Raw genomic sequence first — 22,568 nt, 5'->3', positions numbered from 1 at the left:
ATGGTTTGTGAATTCTCGCCATTGCCGTCTGTTGTGTTTTCTGTTTTGCCGCTGAAATGTGTTTTGTCCAATGTTTTTGTGTTTTGCCCTCCATTTGCACCTCACTATTAATTAGCTTAAGTGCAATCATTTGACACCAGTTAAGCTCGTGTTCTGTAGCTTTAGCATAAAACACTGGACACCGTTCGCCTCAGTTAGCTAGCTAATAAAATGCAAAATATGTCAGACTCTACCGACCGCGAAGACGGTATTAGAAGATATTAGCTCACTACGAGTTTAATGTTTACTGACAGAATTTAAAAGTAAAAATAGCAAAGGGAGTTTTAGCAGTAATGTTATATTTCTTAGCTAGATATATTGAGCATTAACGAACTAGCTTGTGTGAAAAGTGGTGAAAACTGTATTACAAAATTTGGGGTACTTCCAGATTTATCCTGCTAAATTTCAGAAGAAACTGTTGTGTTTTTATCTTTTTTTTATTCTGTTACATATGTATGATAGCTTTATTGACCCGTTACCTTATGAATTAAAGTTTTGATTGACAAAGCAATCTATAAGAGCTTGTATATCAAGCCATTTTAACATTTAAAAGCCAGACAGGATATGTAACTGAATTACGAATAGTAATTCCAGTTCAAAATATCTTTAATTCACCTCAATTAAAGATATCTACCTGTCCCTTTTAAGATATCTTAAATTAAGTTTTGACTAGGCAAAGTGACTATAGATATCTCAAACTGGAATTATGACTCGTCGTAATTCAGTTACAGATATCCATCATTCACATAGCGGATAGCTGCAACTGAATTGTAGATATCTGTAATGACAAAACCCATACACATGAATGACAAAAGTGACGTAATTTGTCCTAGGAAGAATGTAGAGGATATCTGTAATTCAGTTGTGCCTAGGCACAATCTCTATTTTTCGTTTCGACTAGTCACAATTACATTACAGATATCTTGAATGAAAAATCCTGTATGAAAAACGGTATGAAACTGTCACGATTACAGCCATTTCAATGTTTTTCTATTTTTTAGATTTCCTTGAAACCAGAAAGAGACTAATGCTGCAAGAAATAACTTTCTGACTATCAATTTTATAAACGAAGATGTGCTACATAACAGTCCTTTTTTTTTTTAATTGTTCACAAGGATTTAAGGAAAACTCTGGGTTTTCATTAACCAAAGCAGTAGAGGATGTCAGTGTACATGGCTACGCCCAGACAGAGGCCCTGAAGGAGAAACAGCGGACACTCAGCTCCCTGCAGGTATATCTTTAACTTGATATGTTTGTAAAGATGTAGGAACTATCAATAATAACATTTGTTGTGTAATTACACTTTTTGCTGTGGCTATGTGAATATGACTTGCAAGAATAGACTGTCAACAGTTCTGTTTCTTTAGAAAATCTGGACATTATAGTTTGAACATGTTGTGTCTTCTATTCCAGGCAACTCTTTCAGGTGTTGAGAAGAAAGGCGAGGCCGCAGAGCAGGAGCTCAAATCTAAAGTGAGGGAAATCCTGATGCTCGAAGGCAAAGTGGAGCATCTGGAGAGGCAAACCAAAGTCCGGCACGATCGCTGCGTATCCGTCGCCAAGGAAAACGCAGAACTGCAGATGCTTATGAGTGAGGAGGAGGAGAGCGCTCAACACGAAGTGGCGAAGTTCAACACCTATCGAAAGAAGATGGAGGGTCATAGAGCCGCTGTGTTGTATGCTGCTAGCCAGACGGAGGCCCATAAAGAGCTCGAAGGGAAGAAGGCGCTGGTTCAGATGCTGACACGCAGGAAAGAGCAGCTGAGGGAGGATTTGGAGAATCCAAATGGAAACACGGTGCAGATAGTAAAGGTGGAAAAAAAATGCATTGAATAATCTTTGATTATCAAGGTATTTGTTTTGGGTTAATAGCATGTAGTATACTGCCAAGTGAAACATCTGACGTGCTCTTTTTTTCTGCACTTTGTATAACCAGTTCACCTTTATGCATTTTCATATTCGTAGAGAGAGATTGATGCTCTGGGGAGGGAGATCTCCGGCAGGAAGATGACCATAGCTGAGATGAGAGAGCAGCTGAGGAAAGAGCATGAGGCTCATGCCAAGCTGAAGAAAGACATAGAGGTACGGTAGAGGAGTGAAACGCGAGAGGTTTAAAACGTCTCAGTGTGCTGTAGTCATACTGTACAGATGAAACGGATCAATAGTCCGTTTAAGGATTTGTGAAATGATGCGATTTTGTTCAATTCAATTCAATTTTATTTATATAGCGCCAGATTACAACAATTGTCATCCCAAGGCACTTAAGTAATATAGTCCAATTCAAGCCAATTGGAATTCAATTCATTGTAATCATAATCCAATTAATTCATATAGAGCCAATTCAAAAAATAATATCCTAGCTAAGGAAACCAACAGATTGCACCGAAACTGGTCTTCAGTCCAATCTGCCGTCCTGAGCGTGCCTGTGGCGACTGTGGAAAGGAACGACTCCCTTTTAACAGGAAGAAACCTCTGGCAGAACCAGACTCAGGAAGGGTGGCCATTCGCCTCGACCAGCTGGGGTTTGAGAAGACAGAAAAGAGGGAAAAGAGGGGGGAAAAACACCATAACGCCATTCAAAGGATATCTGTTGGAACAGGGAAACACAAGTTAATAACCACAATAATGTCACATGTACATAAAATCAATTGATAAATTAAACAGGGGGAAAAAGAGAGCAAAATGAGGAAAGGTGTGACAGATGAGGTCCTCCAGCAGTCTAAGCCTATAGCAGCTTAACTATGGGATGTTTCAGGATTACCTGAGCCATCCCTAACTATAAGCTTTATCAAAAAGGAAAGTTTTAAGCCTAATCTTAAAAGTGGAAAGGGTGTCTGCTTCCCGGACATTTACTGGCAGCTTATTCCACAAGAGAGGGGCCTGATAACTGAAGGCTCTACCTCCCATTCTACTTTTAGAAACTCTGGGAACAACAACGAGATGTTTTAGACTTTGTAGGAATTCATCAAAGATCACCAGTTTCTTTTTGTTTCCCTCTGCTTTAGATCCAGTCCAGGCGCCATGAAGCCATCATCAAGCGCCTCCGCTGCCAGCTGAGCAGAGCTCAGGCTGTCCACAGGTAAAGCAAATGCAGAACTAGAACTGAAAGACTCCGTTTATAGGACATTCAGCAATAAAAAAAAAATGCTGTAGCTCTAAAAGACTGAAAGTAGGAATAGATTGAAGTTGTACATGCATCTACTTTCAATTAAGGCAAAGGAATCATTCTTCGTATTTGTTTTAGTTTAGTACTCGGCAAATTAAAGGGAGGTTTTGAGGTTTTTGAACTGTGTCTACTCTAATCAGACAGATGTCAGACGATATCTACCACCTGCAGAAGCAGCTGGCTGAACTCAAGAGGCGGCAGCAGTCGTCATGAGAGTCAGCGGTCTGTGATCATTACACTGTTTCAGGGTCAGGCTTGTCGACTCCAGGTCAGATGTTCTGTTTGCGGGGATTATTGTAAACCTGCACAAGTTATGGCCGTGTTCACTCAGGTAAAGGCTTGTTGTTGTACCACAGTTGAACAGCTGGGGGCAGCAGTGCCCAATAAATATCTAGCTATGTCTCTTCATCACTCAGACTGTCATATACTCAGTCAACCAATATGAATATATTAAAGTTTTGTTGGCTCAACATGCAAGAGAGCTTTCACTTTCTCTATGAGTAGTGCGGGATGAGACTTAAGTTCAGGTGACAACAGTAAGTCGGTACGTCCGCAACCGAGTCTGCAAAACAAAAAGCCGTGTGTCCACTGTAACCGTCCACACCATGGAGGCTGTTTTGGAACACGGCGTTCCCTGCTTCAGCTTCACTGAGCGGTTTGACGGTCGCGAGGTGACACTTCCACTGTCGGGCTAACAAGGGGCGTGACTGTACTGTGCTACTTCAGCCATAACTCCAAAGTAATTAAACAAAGAAAGTGCCTCTTGAAGAAAATGAGTGCGTGTCACAGTGAATTCCATCAGACTCCGAGACAAGGTTCTCACTCGTGGATAAAGCGTTTGCCCTTAATTTCCACATTTATTAAAAAGATAAGTTAGCTATTACCTTATGCAGTATAGTACACGCTGACCTCAGTCAGATGTACAGCCTAACAGAGACACGGGCCTCTTCTTCCCAAACTCCCCAAAACAGGCTCATTCAAAGGACGAGCCTGTATAAATAGGAACATACTGCATTGAATTTACAGCACTTTCCCCCAGTTGCGCATTAACTCTGTACTCTACAAGCACATTCCTTTTTTATCTCTGCATTAAGGGGAATCTAATTCTCATAATGTTCGACAAAGCCAAGATATTGTTGTTGTACGCCACAGCTACAACTGTTAAATTAAATTTGATGTCATTATAAGTTTCCATACTCTGAGGAGCCAAGAGTCTTTTATGACATGCCATTCACGTGCACCCTCTGCAAGTAGGGATGCATTTTTTTTAAGCCGAGTACAAGTACAAGTACTTGCCTTTTAATTCAATTCAATTAAGTTTTAATTATATAGCGCCTAATTACAACAATTGTCATCTCAAGGCACTTACATTCAAGTCAATTGGAATTCAATTAGTTTTAGTACTTGCCGATACCGATACTAATCAAGGCCATTACAGTTCTTACAATTAAACACCTTTTATTTTCTTTAGGCATATTCAACCCAAATACAACTGCACTTTGTGCATTTTAGTAATATAAAACTGCTCTTAGTGCAACATATTGTTTTAACATTTTGACTTTCACAAACACATTGCAGGAAAATTAAGCTCCTGTCACACTGGTATCGGTTCTGTAGTATCAGTACACGCACACGGTATAGATACTGGTATCGATACTGGTATTCGATACCGATTAATACCGATTTTATTTGCGATACCCGTACCCTAAAACCTTACCTTGTAGTGACAGGACAACGGCTAATTGAAGAATCTGTGTTCTCTGACCATTTACAAAGTCCCAAGAAACATCTCCTTGACCTGCTCACTTTGTGTCTGCCTTTTGATGAACGGCTGTGCTGGTGGAAAATTACGGGATAAGCTTTCCCGTTGACCCAGAGACTCTCGTTTATTACTCCATATCATCGATGTACACTGAGACAATCCACAGCTCGCAAATGATGCTTCTCACAAAAACCAAACCGATAACAGGGGAAGAGTATCAGCCGAACACAGCAACTCAATGCAGTTCCAAACTTTGGATTTAATCGATCCGTGTAAAAATATACAACACAATGTCTTATCAAATGAAAGCTGAAGTCGACACTAAACACAACAAACTATTAAAACCCCAAAAGTGACACAGCAAGGACGTTTTTTTCTCTACACAGGGAGCTAGTTACACCTGCCTGTTTCTGTTGCTAATATTCAATTAGAAATGAGAATTTCATTTGTGATGCTTTTCTTTTTCAGTCTTTCCATCTCGGGCTGCTATAATTGGAGGATAGATAGACTATGGCTGCCTCTGCAAAAAATAAATAAATAAATCATCCAAAAAATGCTTTTGGCTCCACACAGAAGCGGACATTTTGAGAGCGTTTCATAACGCAGAAAAGACATGAATTTCGGCAGGGTTTTCAGAGGATGACAGCCTGTAATTTCATATTGACTTTGCTGTAAAACAGCGGCAGCTTGGATGGCCTCCGGCTGCCTGCGCCACATCTTGTGCACGATTAAGCGTGTGTCAGAGTCACATTTATAGCTGTCTGCGCCTCCTTTGGCCAGCTGCCCACGAACGTTACATGGAGGCAGAGAAATAGTTGCGTGCGCGTCTCTGTTGTTGGACTGGGTGTAATAAATCCCAGGCATCTTACTACTGTGGGTTTAAATATGTCTACTGTTGAAACACAGCAGTAAAAAAACGAGAGTGTCTTCTTACTAACTGGATGAATCCAAACTGTTTACATGTGCACCTGTGTCTGTTATAGCTTTATAGTGTCCTGGAACAGTGCTAAAATGTCCAGAAAGCAACACTTAAGAAAAACCCCTGAAGAAGAAGGCTTTGCATCGTGTTCACTTTGTTGTCTCTTCACATCTCACAGATGTTTATCGTCTCATGTCTACCCCCCCCTTTTTTTTTTTTCGTTAAGTCATGCACAGGCTTGCTCAGATTGTTTTGTTTGCATAGCACAAAGTACATCTGAAGTCAGCGTTATAGACTCTTCCATGTTGTAACCTGCGACGCAGACCTCCTAACTTAAATCTCGGAAACAGATGGGCTCAATTAGAAATTAGACCCTTTTTTTCCTTAAGTATTCATAATATACCATGTTTCCATGAATTTAGTCACTACTGCTTTGCTGTTGTTATTTTTTGTTGTTGTTTTTTCAGTTAAAGGGCAGTTACAACATGAAAAGCCAACTCTTGAATATGACTTTAAAGCCTGTGTGAGATTGTCTCATCATAGCATAAAGTCTGAAAGTAAAGCTCATTTCATTGCAACTTCATCAAAATGCAACACGTTAATAAAACCCCTTTTACGCTAAGTAAAAAAAAGTTACAAGTTTTGGTGTAAAAAAGAGTGTTAATGAGCTGAAATCCTCAAAGGCACATTTTCTTAATATTTGGATATAAACTGTTATATATCAGCTATTACTGTATATACTGTATATCAGCTATTAGAGCAGGATTTTTCCGTTATTACAGCTCAGTGGGTGTCTGCTGGGCCATTCGGTCACTTAAGCAACCAACAATGCATTTCTGACCAATAATAATACCTTAAATTTTGATTCCTGAACTTCAACGAATAGTTTTATGGCAACATCTACCATCAGAACCATCAGAGTCCTCTCAATTTGGTCTCCTGACAAAAAAAGTTGTCTTTAAAGTGCTTCAACACTAACTGTGTTGTGAGATAATCTATTTAAAAAACGTTGGTATGGTTTTTTTAAAAAAAAAATTTTATAACTGTAGCCAACAACACTAAAGAGCGAGCAAAACTGAAAGTAAACATGTAAAGTAGTCATGTAAAATGAGAGTGAAGCTTAAAAAATGCATTGAAATGAAGCGCCCTCTCTCATATACTTTGTATAAAACACTCCTATATGTATATTTTCATATCCAAGTATATTTTTTTGTTAAAAAAGGCCTTGTCCAAGGCAATTGATCAGTTGATTCACGATCCTCAAGACCCCAATACAAGTTCTTTTCCAAGCTTGGGACCTTTCCTGCCACACAGCAGCTATCGTTTCACTTCAGCCGGGCTTTTGTGTGCACACAACAGATTAAAGTTGTCCCCCGTGAGAGGCAGCTCACACCACAACAGCCTAACACTAAAGAAAAGAAGAGATCGGGTGAGGCCTGAGAACCAGAGACGCTCCACAAAGAACGCCCTCTCTGTGTCGCAGCAGTCTGAGGAGACTGCGGGGTTGTTTGCTTTTCTCAGTGAGATTAATTGTTTCCAAAAAACACAAGAGTCAATTCCCGTAGAAGCCTGTATCTCACTGCTGCCGGTAACTGTTTCACTGGGGCTTTAGAGGCTTCCAGACCTCCAGGCAACACCTTACAGTCAGCATGAGTATGGATTGCCTTCCAGAGAACCGAGAGTTTATTTACCTTTCTTTGTTTGTTCAAGTAATTACTGATTGTGTAAAGATATCCAGCCCTGTTTCACAAAGCAAACCAGGAGTCCTTACTGAGGAGAAAAGGCTGCAGCTGTGCAAGGAAGGGGGGGTCTGTATGTGCACGCGTAAGCAAAAAGAAGTGAGGAGGGGATATCCCTCAGAAGGGAGGGCTGAGATCACAGGGGAAACCACTGGGACCACGCTGGCCTCTAATTGCTCCCGTTGGTCTTTGTTAGACATAACAGAGTTCGAACACTCCTGCCTGTTCCTGCTGCATTTATACACTCGCTTATACAGCAACACCAGACAGCCAATAACTCATTTATGACTCAAATGTTCCCATTTCAAGTACACATGGTGAGTTTCAGATTCATTCTCCTGAATTGAAAGGTTCCTCTTCTCAGCTACACATAGAAACCAGGTAAAGGTGTACTATACAAATAAAGCTTATTGCTCAAGGGTGTGGTTAGGCAGCAGTTTAAGGAATGTTGCGATCTGCATAGACAAGACTTTGTGTCAGGAATGTACAGTGAATGGAATGAAGAGGATGACGTGGCTAAATGGTCTCGGAAAACAGTCCACCTAGATGTAAAACTAGATGTAATAAAAGAAACCTTTCATCCTCACGCCGGACTGTGCCGGGGCTCCACCCTGCTTTGTAGCTGAGCTACGCAAACAAACGTGCTCATGCACCTGTTTTTTCATGTCACGCCATCCATAACAGATGAGAGAGCGCTTTCTGTAGAAAGTTGTTGACACGTCCTGTGAATCAAGCCTGCGTCCCAAACACAGGTGGGCGGGTGTGTATGCTAGGGGATTAAGCCGCAACCGCTCGGGTATTCAAAGCGAAATCATAAACACAACAGCTAATGATTTCTACTGAAACGAGTCCCAAATCCACTCGAGCACACACAGTGATATATGTACAGTATTTAGAAGTTCAATTTCAAGTCAATTCAATTCAGTTTTATTTATATAGCGCTAAATTACAACAAATGTCATCTCAAGGCACTTAATAATATAATAATATTGTCCAATTCAAGCCAATTGAAATTCAATTGTAATCATAATCCAATGAAATCCAATTAATTTATTTCAAAATAATCCAATTAATTCATATAGAGCCAATTCAAAAACAATATCCTAGCTAAGGAAACTAACAGATTGCACCGAAATTTCACTTCAGTCCAATCTCCCGTCCAGAAGTCACCTCCAAATGTAGATCAGGAGTTGCGTAATCATTGCTTTATTCCCACCCAGCAGTGAGCCAACCCAAATCATCGTGGAAGGAAAGATCTCTACTATTGAAGTTAACAAGTTTATCCCTAAAATGTTGCTTGGAAAAAAAAAAGAATGTGTTATCATCAAAATGTTCAGAAAACATAAGAATAACTGAATTATTAGACGATGTAAGCAGTCTTTAAATGACGTTTCTGACTGTCAAATAGCTCATTTAATTAGCATTACATGAAGTAAACTGGTTCTGTGTACAATAAAGTAGACTAAAAATGATTAATGGATTATTTTTGTTCGATCAAAGTGGACCGTTAATTCCAGTGTTGGGCCTGAACTCGTTCATTGAACGATCTTTGTTCAAGAGTGCCAGATTTCCAAGGAGCACACCAGGCAAAATTTTTAAAAAAATTTTCGACAAGGTCAGTGATGATCCAGGTGGGAAAAATCTTACCTTTTTGTGTAAATTTTGCCCAAAACAGCAAACCTGAAACGGCGCATTGAAATAAAGCACCTGGCTGGCCTTTCAAGGTATATGTGCAAGTCACTAAGAAATCAAAAGACATGGCATCGCGTGCCAAAACAGATCCTCTACCACCCAAAACCAAATAACAGCGTACAGCAGCAGCGCCGCTGTTTCCTAACTCTGATTGTTTAATAATTCCTCAATAAAAAAAGACCATTCTAGCAGCAAGTTTTTCCCCATGTTTTTGAGAATATACTGTGTGGGTGAAAGCTGCAGCTGCCTATGAGCGTGGACTGAATGGGTGGCAACAATGGGAAAATGTCAGTATTCTGAGGGTAATAGCTCGCAGCAACATATTTAAAGACATTTTTTAAAAAATATATATATATAATTTTTAGAATTGTGAACTTAGTTCCATTTTTTTAATTATTAAAATGAACTAGATCATTTTACAATTTGCGAACTGAACTTTGAACTAGTTCATGTAGAAGTTGAACTTTCCCAACACTGGTTCATTCTTATGCTTCGTAATTTTCAGCTAGTCAGGTGTGAATGTTTTCAGTTGTCTGTGACAGTAAACCACAATTGAAGTTGGACGTACGTAACTTCCCATTTCAGAAATAAAGCCAGCGCAGAAGTTCCTTAATCACAAGCCAACACATACACTCAAAAAAACCACAGGATAGTTTAATGATTAAATCACACATAGATACTCTTGGCAAAACATATCCAATTCTGGCTTGACTTGCTACTTCAGTAGCCATTTTCCTCATAAGTTTAACTTACAACTTTGCTTTTCATTTACCGTAGTTTTCAGACCATAAGGCGCACTTAAAATCCTTTCATTTTCTCACAAATCGACAGTGCGCCTTATAATGCGGTGCACCTAATGTATGAATTAATTCTGGTTGTGCTTTCTGACCTCGAACCGATTTTATGTGGTACACGGTGCTCAAAAATCTGTCAAAATGTTTTCGCACGGCCTTCGTAAACTACGAAGCTGTTTGTGCTTGATGGTTTGAGCATTACAGCCACCGTAGTCATGAGCCTCGCGGACTAATACGATCTGTGCTTCAAGATTAAGGTGTGTGCATTCATTCGTTCATTTATTTTCTATACCCGCTGCCCTAAAAACGGCTCCTGTTAACAGACATGCTTACGAATCGGATTTCAAACTCAACGCTATCAGTCGTTGAATAAAGTTGAATAAAGTTTGACTTATCTGAGTTTTGTTTTATTTAATGCGCCTTATAACCTGGTGCGCATGAAAATAGACCCGTTAGCAGTCAATCATTGATATTGCGCCTTATAACCCAGTGTGCTTTATAGCCCAAAAAAATATGGTAATTGAGCTTGATGTTCATTTTATGTTCATGCATTTGACAGATACTTTTATCCAAAGCGACTTACACTCATATCCCAGGCAGGTAGTGTAAGGGGGTCTTACCTAAGGGACCCCTACTTGAGGTAGTACCTTTCATGGTCTTACCACTACACTATTCAGTCTAACATTCAGCTATTTCTATGAACAGGCTAAATAGGCAGAATATAAAAAATAAATAAATAAATTAAATCTAAAATGCATGAAATGACAACCAACCATAAATCTAACATTATGAATTAGCCATGGAGAAACTAATAAACCATATTTGCTTCTGAATGTTAATGGAGAATAAAGTAGAGTGACTTAAATGCGATAGTAAAGTACTTCAGGGCTATACATAAGTACAGTTTAGTAAATGTTCCCCGGTACTTTAATCCGCTGCACAGCCGGATGTATCCTACAGCAGTTATTCCCCTGCAGAAAGCATTTAAGGTTAGACTTTGTTAAAAAATAATCTCTGTTCAGTGCAGCCCAGTTATGTCTAATGAACGAATGAACCTGGTAAAAGGTGAGTATTTTTTGGCAGATCTCCGTAGGTCCCTTGCAAACTGTGTTCTGTAATGTTACGCCACTGTACTGTACAGCAATAATTTACTATTCCTTTCCTCACTGCATTGCACTGACAGGCTTTGTCTGCCGAGCTGAATATTTTTTACATGTGTAATTTGCGTGGTTATTGTTACTGTTTGTGGGGTTGAAATATTAAAGAAAGCTGATGAATCGACTCTCTCCTCCGATTCTTGCAGGACACGGCCAGTTCTCTGTCATGTGCTGCCGCTAATCTTACTCGAGTTTTAATCTGATGCAGTTTTATAAGAGAGTACACGGTGACCCAGATTAAAACCACGGCCTTGTGTGGATACTTAACTTGATGTCCTTTTCAAAAAGGCACGACACCAGCGCGCTGTTTGCGCTTTGAAGCGAGGTTGTAAAGTCAAATAGTCCTAAACAGACACCTTCGGCACGCTGCTTAAAAATAGCCTGATAAATAAACAGTGCAGTGTGGGGGTGGGGGCAGATGCTTTACATGGCATGCATGCAGGCGGGATAGTAAAAGCTCTGTGAAACTGCAGCACAGATGAGATTTTTTTTTTGTTTTGCTCCTCCACAGCAGGAAAGTAGGGCAGCTAGGGGGAGCAGCAGGGAGTCCCAGGTTGTCCATTACATCACGAGAACAAGTGTGCAAGCAATTCAAAGTAGGGAGGCTTGCTTTAGCTTGTCTCCTCTCTGTATCCTAATTGCAGCAATGGGGCAGTAAATTATAAATGAAACAAAGAAAAAAAAGGGGCGGGGGGGTGGTGTGAAGGAACTGTAACTCAGGCGTGTCTTTGCTCCACAGCTTCTTTTCCTCTCGAGCGAAAGCAGATGAAACAGCTCTCCCTTGTTCTGGACAAATTGTTTCCTATTTTTTTTTCCCTGCCTTCCACAGACCCACAGAAACAACAGCTGCAGTTTTTATCACTCCGCAGTGATTTTCTTTCCACAGGGTATTCGAGATCATCGGTGGGATTGGTGAAAGAAAGCATCAACATTACAGGCCTGCGCTGTCCTCAAAATGTTCCATTGTGGCCAAGAGGGAGAAAAAAAAAACACTTAGATGGTCTTGTTTGTTGTTTGTGCACGTTTTTTATTAATTCAGATGTACTGTGTTAGACACGAAACCCAGTACACACAAAGAAAATGGATGGATGGATGGCTTATGCACTGCTCAGCTCAAATTGGCCGGATGGTAGAGATGAAACAGAGTCACATCATTTGACTTGCAAGCTTTTTTAGCATCACACAACTTAGGACAGGTGCAAAATAAATAAAGTTGAGATTGACGTAGCTCCATATAATAATCTTGGCTTTATTTACTTCAGCAACTGACTATGGTAGACGTGAAGCGTCCAGGTTTGTTTTTCAGACACTTCTGCCAAGGGGAAGGAGGTATCGATGCACCAGTTCCACACAGAAACATGTCAGCGAATATTAAAACTGCCACAATATTTTGTATGAAATTTAAATTCTACAGACCCCTTAACTTTTAGTTCAATTCCTTCAGATCTGAATGATGGATTTCCTGTATAATGTAATGTTCACCATAGCATTATTTTTAGCCTAATGGAAAAATATTGGCTCAATCTGTATAGATACTAATGATATTCTCATCATTTGTTGACTGTTAACTACCAACAGTTAGCACGCTAATAAGGTAAACTAAATTCACCTGCTAACATTGTTAATGTGAGCATTTTGGCACGCTAAAGTTAGCTTTAGCAAGAGCTTCTAGCATGACCGTGGATCTTACACAATACTTAGTCCAGCCCCTTTCAAGTTTATCACTGAAATGTTGATGGTGGGGTTCTTTTTAGGTGATGCTACAAACAAAACGGTGCACTCCAGTTTTGACCTCGGCCTGGGTTGAGATTTGTATTCAGCTCTGTGTTAGCTCTTTTGGTATTTTCTCTTCTGTTCTACTCCCTTTGCCCACACTACAGCTGACTTCCCAATAAAGTCTGATCTCATTCACATATTTCTCTCTTTTGTTTTTGTCCGGCTGTGAAACAAGTCTCCCCCCCCCCCCCCCACGGTCTGCATATGTATCAATGGTTGATGCCAAGGTCTGGCAAGAAATTGTTTTTCTTCTATACGCAGTTTAATCTTGCATTTTCTCTTGTGTGTAAGAGATGGTGAGTGTTTCCTTCACCAGCCCTCTTTGACCATCTAATCTAACAAGCTTTATTGATTAAAAAAACCTTGATTTAATCAGAGAGGACTAGAATCGCCGACAGTGGAACACAAAAGGACAGGACAGATTAAGACAATAGACAGAAAACAGACAATGACAGGTGTATGTGTGTAAAGTGTGCTGTGGTGCGTATAGATGAATGTGTGGAAGTTTGTGTTGTGGTCTGTGTGGTGGAAATTTTAGTAATGCACAGAGTCAGTTATTATCTTCTGAGGAGATACGATGCTTTAATAATAATATCTTGCAAGAGAGAACAACACAGTACAAAAAACACAGTTATATTGCCCACATATCATGTAATTTCTCTTTGGGTATAATCGCTTATTCTTCTATCTTTTCTTACCCAGACACAGTCGTAAATACCAGCCTAACCCTGTCCCCCTTAAAGTGCAGCTATTTCATTATAAGAAGCCCACCATTGTAAAGAGGAATTTCAGAAAAACAGGACAGGGTTGTACCTTGCAGATCGGTCATTTGCTTCATTGTACACAGTAACACTCAATACAATGCATATAAGAATTACTTTTCCATTACAGTCTGCAAGTAACCCCCTTATCTACCCCAAAATAAAGCCTTCCAGCAGTCAGATATAAAGCAGTGATGTTGACCTTAAACACTTACTCAGCATCAACCAGTGACCACAACCAGTGACAGGCTGGATCACAGCTGGTGCTGGTGTGTTGGGCCAGTGCCATGCAGCTCCACCAGTGCTCTGGATTGGTCCCCAGTCCCAGCAGAGACCATGCAGCCCAGTTAGACCCTGCCAGCAATAGAGCCAGCCAGGGCATGAAGCCCAGAATCCAGGAAAGACACCAAATAGGACATCCTGAGTAAAGCAACGGGTATGGTACGGAGGGTAGGGGGAGGGCAGCACCCCGGACCCCCACACCCGCTTCGCAACCCCGCCTAGGGCAAGGCGCATTGAGTATCATTCATATGTACGATGATCTTCTAGACAGAAAGTGAGAATCAACAGAATACCTCAAACATTTTCTCACACAGGCTCCTGCAACACTGTGCGTACACAAGGAGCTCATCAAGACCGGACCACCTTACCCCATTACCTTTGTCAAAGCTAAAAAAGGAGCAGAAAGAGGTATTCCTGCACAGGAGAATGATCTTGCCCTTTCGGCTGAGTAAATTGTCGAGTTGGAAAATGCAGTCTCCTTCTTTGATGCTCATTCATCGTAAAACGTTTTTTTTTACTATGTAGGAAAAAGGATGTGTAGCGTGAAAGCATGTTCGAATAGCGTGAACTGCACGAGTCTCGAATTCAAGTGGGAAGATTCGAGGGCCCATTCGTTTGAAAATGTAATCCACAGAATTTAAAATGTCCAGGACTACTCAACTACTACTCAGAGATGGAGCCAGGGCCACTTATGCTCCTAAACATTTACATAAAAAGTAAACATGTGCAAATATAGAACACAAAAAACAAGGAACTCTACTGCTCGAGGAACTCTGTATCCTGAATCCTGTTGCCTCCTCAAACCCTCCATGTGAAGAGGCTGCCTGCTCACCACTTAGTATCATACATGAGGCGTGTGGGTGTGGGCACACCGATACCTGCCCTTTTCCTGCCATTGTGTTTATTGCGCCGCAGGCACCACAAACCATTTGCATGAAGGGATACAAGCGTCACGTCTTGTACTCAGTGTGTTGCTCTGCTTCTCACTGTTCTTTGTCAGTGCTTCTTTGTAAGCCAGCTAATGTTACGCTCGCTTCAAAAACATTGTATTGTGAAAAGGACAAACTGCACACAGCTGTGAGAGAATCAAGAGCAGGCAAAACCTACAAAAGTCACCAAGTATGTTGTTTAAACCCTTGGGATCAGCAGTGTTTGACACATTCTGCCTACGCACCGCTGTATTGTGACTTCAGTTGAAACACTGACCCTTCATCTGCTTTTGCTCGCCGCCTCTTGTGCCTCTGTGATGTGGATTTCTTTGTGTACATTTATCGGTCTGAGTTTGTGTGAGTTGGGCGAAGTTTCAATTCCCACATTTCTAAAGTTACAAACACAGTGTTTGTGTGAGTGTTGGATCAAGGTGAGAAACAAGATCTTTTCTGAAAACATTTTGAAGATGCAGACAGTATGTTTCAGTCTGGAGGCTGATTTCGAAAGTCGCACTGCATTTTTTTTTAAGAGCCATTAGTGTTAACAAAGAATGCACAAAGAATGCACACCAGTGTGATTGAGGATGCAAGAGTGCGTTAATGATGGGAAATTATTTGAGCAGGTACAATGCCACGTGAAGGTATTCACTCCATTGGCATTTTGCCTCTTTTGTTACAGTGTGACCTGTCATTTAAATGTATATGCTTTTTACTTCATGTAATAGACCTACGCTTAATTGTCTTAATTTCTGGAGGAAATTGAATAAATAAACACAGAAACTTAAACATACATATAAATATTGCACAACTCTGAACACTACAATGTCACTTTAAACAGTCACTGTCACTTTAATTCTACTGCACGTGACCTCAATGGTACAGGACTGTTGAATACTGCTGTGTCTCTTCATTGCAGTTAATTTCTTATTGCTTATATATTGTATATTGTATACATGTTATTGTATATGTCCTTAGTTAGCTATGTCTTTTTATTTTATTTATTATTGGGCTTGCACCGGGACCAGAGTAGCCACCTTTGTTTTATCCCATGTTTTTAACGTGTCGAAATGACAATAAAGTACAGAGCCCCCTAGGGGACACAAAAAAAAAAAAAAAAAAGATCGGTGAAAAAAAGGACGCATTTTTGCGAGATCTCCCAAGAAACTTTTACGAGATCTTTCTTGTGAAGTTTCGCAAAATCATATGAGATCTTGCAAGGTCATTTTCAAAACAATGTATATATGGGTCAGTTAGGCCCATGGGAATGAAAACAAATCGTCCTCCATTGCTCCTCCGATCAGGTCCAGAATACTTTGATTGCTGGATTTTGCAAAGTTTCTCGAGATCTTGCAAAAGTTTCTCGGAATCTTGCAAAAGTCCGTCCTTTTTTTTTTTTTTCACCCATCATTTTTCCCCCTGTCCTCTAGGGGGGCTCCATAATAAATAATCCTTGAATCCTATATATATATATACATATATACATATATACATAAATACATTTTCCCGGCCCTGCGCAGAAAATAGATCCCCTCAGCATGAGTTTGCCACTGCCACGACTCACTGCAGGGATGTTTAACATGATATAAAGATGTTTAAGCTTGAACTGAAGAGTAACTTCTTCCACATGCTTGTTGATTCTTCAGTGCCTCTTCAGTGCCTCTTGGTAAAACTCCAATCATGCTGTTTTGTTGTTCTCTCGAAGCGAGCGTCACTTTTCCACTAAGACCATTTTGTGGTTCATGTGCTGCCCGAAGACCTGAAGATCACCAGCATTCAGAATCTTTGTGATGAAAATACCAATCATATACAATTAAAACCTCACATTCTTCTTCTACTTACCCTAAACGGTTTTTATTAAACATTACCTAACATTTTTATACTTTTCTTGGTCCCGCCTTCACTTGTTTTGAATTTAGTTACTACTAACCTTACTAACTAGATTGTATAATTAAGGAACATTGATTTTACACTTCAGCTTAAGAATTTAAAAAGTTGTACCGAACACCAATTATAAGACATTTTCCCAAGCAGTATTGGTAATAACGGCGTTCGAGTATAACGGCATTATTTTTCTCAGTAACGAGTAATCTAATTGATTACTTTCCCATCGTTGCAACGCCATTGTTGTTACTGAGAAGGTGAAGTGGAGTGTTTCTACAATTTGGTTGAATGAAGCGCAAAGTGTCAGGTTTTGGCCACACATCAGCTGCCTGGAGAGAGCAGGGGTGGGGATGATGACGCCGTTGCAAACGCGATGATGATTGGCTGGGTGGGCGGATCGTGCCCTGCTCACGCTGTCTCACTGCACGCTCTGACTGCCAAACACAACAAGACAGCGACAATGGGAACGAGCCAGGGAAATTCCAAGGTAGAGTCCTCAAACTGGAAGTACTAGGCACTGCTTCTCGCTCATTTTAATTAAAGGCAAGAATGTTTATATAACATGCACGCTATGTTCAGGATAAAAGACTTAACCACGTCTGCCTCAAGCAACTCGAATCTTATGAAGCACCGATCAACACATGCTAACATGACACTTGTTGCTGCTGCTGCTAACCCAGCCCCAAGCCCAAATATATCAATATAGTGTTCTGTTTATTGTGCAGTAGACCTAAAATACAGTTACAGATTTGGCCAGATTTTCCTTTTACCCAAGTTTAAACATGTTTCTTAATTTTGCACTTGAATTTTATTTTAAATATTTATTTTTTATATATTTTTATTTCTATGGATGTCATATGGTAGGCTGAAATCTATTGAGTTCAAATAAATACCAAATGTTCTAGACTACTGTACATAGTGTTTTTATTCTTTAATCAGTTACTATAAACATCTTTAATGTGAAAGATGTTATAGAACGTAATAGTGTATAGAACATGAAAAGTAATGTCACAGTTACTTTGCTGAGTAACTAATTACTCTTACAATGAGGTAACTGAGTTACTTTGTGGGAGAAGTAATTTGTAACTGTAACTAATTACTTTTTTTAAGCAAGATGACCAACAATGTTCCCAAAGGCAGGCAGCTCATTTTCTGCATACTTTAAGGGTATTGTTCTAAAAGAAATGCTCAATTACTGCACAAACAGAAGTATCCTCATGTTTCTCATTCTCAAAGAAGTATTTTTCTCAATGTATATATATATATTCAATAAGTAGCACAGTATTCTGTGTAGTTGTCAAGAAAAGGTATTAGAGATAGATAGAAAATTACAGATGAAAACGAGGAAGTTCAATTCACGTTGGGATAATCTACATGAGCGCTCATAAGGTCTTGAAAAAGGAAATCCAAAATCTTTCATCCACAAATTCCCATTTTTCTCTCTTTGACGGCACCATTCAGTACACAGGGCATCCGTACCATGGCCAGCGTACTGCAGGCTTCACGTCTTTCACTACTGACGCTTATGTTCAGTCAAGCTCTTCTCCCCTCCGTCAGAGCAGAACACGATGTTCTGTATGGTTGCACAGATGGGGTTATTCAACAATGCAAAGTGTGAAAATGTTGATCTCTGCCTGTGCGTTCTAGCAAGGCCATAAATATTCTCCTGCATGCCACATGTGTGTGAAAATATGCTAGAATGGTGTAGACTACATGTACAGACTGTTCTGGAACATGTTGTTCTTCTCAAAGTCAAAAACCAGCTACAGGGAGGAGGGATGGCGGGAGGAGAGGTCCCTACACTGTGCTGCCCACATTAGGTTTGACCTAAATATCGCTGCATTGTGCATGCGCATCTGGGAGCTTTTGTGTTAATCTAGGTGGTGTAACAGTGCAAATCAATTGTTTCCAATATGTTTCAATCATCAAATATATAATACAATAACCTTGTTCAGGATTTTACTTTTTGCTCTGTTTAGTGAAAGCAGCACTGACAGAATAAAGTCCAGCTTTTAGGACAATAGAGATGGCTACAAAGGCTGTTTTTAAAGCAGTTTAAAGCAGTAGTTTCCCTTGCTTCTAGTTAAATATTCTCATTGAGCCCCTTTCTTTACACACATAAAGAGATAAATAAAAGACAAAAATCTGTCAAGGGAAAAAATGTATTCCTCAGTATGGTTTTCATCTGGTTTTGGTCTTGATTATTTTTTTCAATCCATTGAGCTATGGCTTACTTCACTAAACCCGCATTGTGCTGGAAGGAGTAAAGACAGTTTAGGTTGACTTGACCCTCATTGATCACCAATTCTTAAAATCTGCTTTATCCAATCAGACCTGAGGAACCCTTTAAACATTTTTTCCAACATCAAACTCCCCTCCTCTAAAGGTTCTGAACTTCTCTGCTGGAGTACAGCGATTAGCAGCGCACCTCAGTCCTGTCTACCTGATGCTTCTGAAGAGAAAACTTGGAGTGGATTTGCACAAAGACCGACCATCGCTCTGACATGGCGTGTGTAGCTTTTTTTTTGTTGTCAGGATTCAGAAGGTGACATATTTGTTTTTAAAGGGTCTAACACCACAGGCTGTATGCAAGGGTGAGTGTGTCATGATAGCTGTGTCGTCCTGAAGCTACTATATTCCTGAATGGTCATGTGTTGTACCACAGCTGGACACATCAGCACTGACTGAACCACCGAAGCAGCTGAAATCTGAACCTCGGAACCTCATCACAGCCGGGTAGAGCAGCTGCAGCTGCAGCTGGATGTTGTTAGAGATCAGATTTACAAAATGAATAATGAGCACAAGAAAAAGCATGTTGTGAAATGACATACCACATCTCCTTACCACAGTATCTGTGTTTTTCTCAACTGGTGGTTGTATGAAACAATCCAGATGCCAGGGATACATACAATCTCAACACCAGATCTCAGTAGAGCCTTTGGAAAACCTTTGTTGGAGATCGGACTTCGCAGATAAGTCTGTGAAGCCTCTTCCAGGAGATCTGAATTTTTTTTTTACTCCTGGTTTCTCTCACTAATGGTTAGATTTAGGCTCCAAACCAACTTGTTTAAGGTTAGGACAGATTGGTCACAACAAGGCAGTTTGTGTTTCCCAGACCAGATTGAATAGAGAAAAGATCATTATTTCACTACCACTACGCACATATCCAAGACTAGAAAATGGTGATTTTAAACATATCTGTGCTTTATAGAAACGAAATTTGCCAACACTATATTGGAAGAGTGGTGATAAAACAGTTCTGGACTAACATACAGTCTATTCAACCCAAGCTCAGGGTTTGATGTATCATAGCTATGTTGGCCCATAGTGCAAATTGTTATAGTTTTACACAAAAGATTAAGAAAAGCATACAATGACTATATTGTCCACACTCATTTATATTTTTTTATACGAAGATACAGCTCACGTGATGACGTATACCTTCATTGTCTCCCTAAGTTCTCACTACATAATCATGCTCAACGGTCACATTTGCTGCATGTTGCAACATCTTGCTACATGACAATATAAGCGTTACACACTGTTGATTCACTCACGTATAAGGGGGAAATAAGGTTGGGGGATGATTGTGTAAACAAGCTGTGACATCAGCACAACACCGTAACTATTTATACCGATGTTTGAGACTCACTACAGTCTTCATCCTTAACTGTAGGTGTTGCTGCTTCTTAAAAGTAAACACAAGAAACTTGTGGTACAAAAGAAAATGGACCAGACTCAGTGAATAATCTTTCTATCATCCCTATATAGACCAGTGAGCAGTGCTGACCAACATGAGATGTGTTTCTGGAACACTAGAATGCAGTACTGGGGCTCCGCAGGGTACTGTTTTGGCTCCTTTTCTTTTCATCCTGTACACAGACTTCAGGTACAACTCAGAGTCCTGCCACATACAGAAGTATTCTGATGATACAGCTGTTGTGGCATGTGTGCACGGTGGACAGGAGAAGGAGTACCTCCCGAACATTACCAAAACCTAAGAGCTGGTGGTGGACTTTAGGAGATCTAAAACGCCACATTAGTTAGTCTGCATTGATGGAGGGGAAATAGAGACTGGAGTGGTCTTCCAACATAGAAGCAGTTTACAGGAGGGGCCAGAGCCGTCTCTTCTTCCTGAGACAGCTCACATCCTCCAATGTCTGTAGTGATATGATGTCCATGTTTTATTACACTATCATTGAGAGTGCACTGTTCTATGCTGTCGTTTGCTGGGGGAGTTGCACTTCAGACAAAAACTGTAGGCGCCTGGATAAACTGGTGAAAAAGGCCGGTTCTGTAGTAGGCAGAAGACTAGACCCTCTCAGTGCTGTGGTGGAGCAGTAGATGAGGAGGAAATTGTATTCTGTTTTGGATAATATTAGACATCCTCTCCACAGCATCCTGGCAGGACAGAGGAGCAGCTACAGTGAGAGGCTCATCTCACAGTGCTGCAGGACTGAGAGGTTCAGGAGGTCCTTTGTCCCCACAGCCATAAGGCTTTTTAATAGTGACTGCTGACATGTTCTTCTCAAATTGATTTATTTATCTATTTCATCATTGATTATTATTATTATTATGATTATGATTATGATTATGATTATGATTATTATTATTATTATTATTATTATTATTATTATTATTATTATTATTGTTGTTATTATTATTATTATTGTTGTTGTCTAGTATGCAATCATTGTAAATATGTATAATTTTTTGAGCTACTCGACTAATTTGTATTTCCCCTACTGGGGGATGAATAAAGTATTTTTCTATTCTATTCTATTGGGGTCATCAGGTGGGAACCTCCTTTCATAGATGTTTCGTCTAGTTGGGCCCACAACACCTCCAGGAGGCTAGACAGTGATCTCTGGTGTCCCAGAGTCACTCCCCTAATGCCATCCATCACTGCTCCTCACACCACAACAACTATCTTTTTTATTTCCCCAACCACAAGCTACCCCAGCCTCTCACCAACTGCACACCAGTCATAGTGGGGTGGGGATACAAACCCTGGTTTGGTTAGGGGTGATAATGAAAGTATAGAGGGTTCCAGAGGTGGAGGCAGGACAAGATACACAAGCAGATTCAGACTCACCTAAACAGTCTTACAGTCTCTAAAAATGCCAGCAAAAAGTAATAGCCTCTTCTACACGGCTGTTGCACCTTATAGACAAAAAAACCCCAGAAGTGGCTCATACCCTCATCGCTGCGGCCTCACACAAATCAAGCTGCTATCGCAGAGTCAGCTTAGTGACAACGGCACAGTTGATTTGGGGTGGTGAGTTTTGCATGCGCAAGGCACAACTGTTTCGCCTCAGTTACCACCTCCTTTGCTAGCTCAGAGGAATATTAGCGGCAGATCAACACCCTATCAGCTTCTGTAATTTCACACTTTTCACACTTGAAATGGAAAAAATTACACGTGATCATCTAAAACAACACCAATGTAGTCTGCACGCCAGGTATCGTGAGGTCAATTTTGGTATGTGCTGCAGTTCATAAGGTCAAGAGGGCAAGCATAAATTGCCTCCTGGTCCACTCTTGTGCAAGAGACCACAGGATCCGGGGTCCATCCAGCATGTTTTTCACGGTTCTTTAGATTATCTGCTGTGCATGAACTCGTGCATGGATGAATAGTTGTTGGGTGAGACATACATACCTGATCAGTGCT

General features: G+C 40.3%; 1 protein-coding gene across 1 annotated transcript; it reads left to right on the top strand.

Moving 5' to 3' along the window:
• Positions 1-219: 219 nt before the first annotated feature.
• On the top strand, positions 220-3,418 carry LOC140290846 (coiled-coil domain-containing protein 122). Its single transcript, XM_072379374.1, has 6 exons — positions 220-247; positions 1,155-1,270; positions 1,453-1,851; positions 2,005-2,121; positions 3,045-3,118; positions 3,346-3,418. The coding sequence occupies exons 1-6, from the start codon at positions 220-222 to the stop codon at positions 3,416-3,418; spliced, it is 807 nt and encodes a 268-aa protein (XP_072235475.1).
• The last annotated feature ends 19,150 nt before the right edge of the window (positions 3,419-22,568 follow it).

Source organism: Leuresthes tenuis, unplaced genomic scaffold (genome assembly GCF_036924035.1).
Source record: "Leuresthes tenuis unplaced genomic scaffold, fLeuTen1.0.hap1 SCAF_1, whole genome shotgun sequence".
Classification (NCBI taxonomy): domain Eukaryota; kingdom Metazoa; phylum Chordata; class Actinopteri; order Atheriniformes; family Atherinopsidae; genus Leuresthes; species Leuresthes tenuis.
Note: the sequence above shows the minus strand (reverse complement) of the source record. Positions and strands in the feature narration are given on the sequence as shown.

Bases quoted from the DNA above. Each gene is read 5' to 3' on its own strand.
- LOC140290846 (XM_072379374.1), top strand. From the start codon at position 220: ATGTCAGACTCTACCGACCGCGAAGACG. The intron at 1,271-1,452 runs GTATATCTTTAA...CTTCTATTCCAG, and splicing joins GGACACTCAGCTCCCTGCAG to GCAACTCTTTCAGGTGTTGA. The intron at 3,119-3,345 runs GTAAAGCAAATG...TACTCTAATCAG, and splicing joins AGAGCTCAGGCTGTCCACAG to ACAGATGTCAGACGATATCT.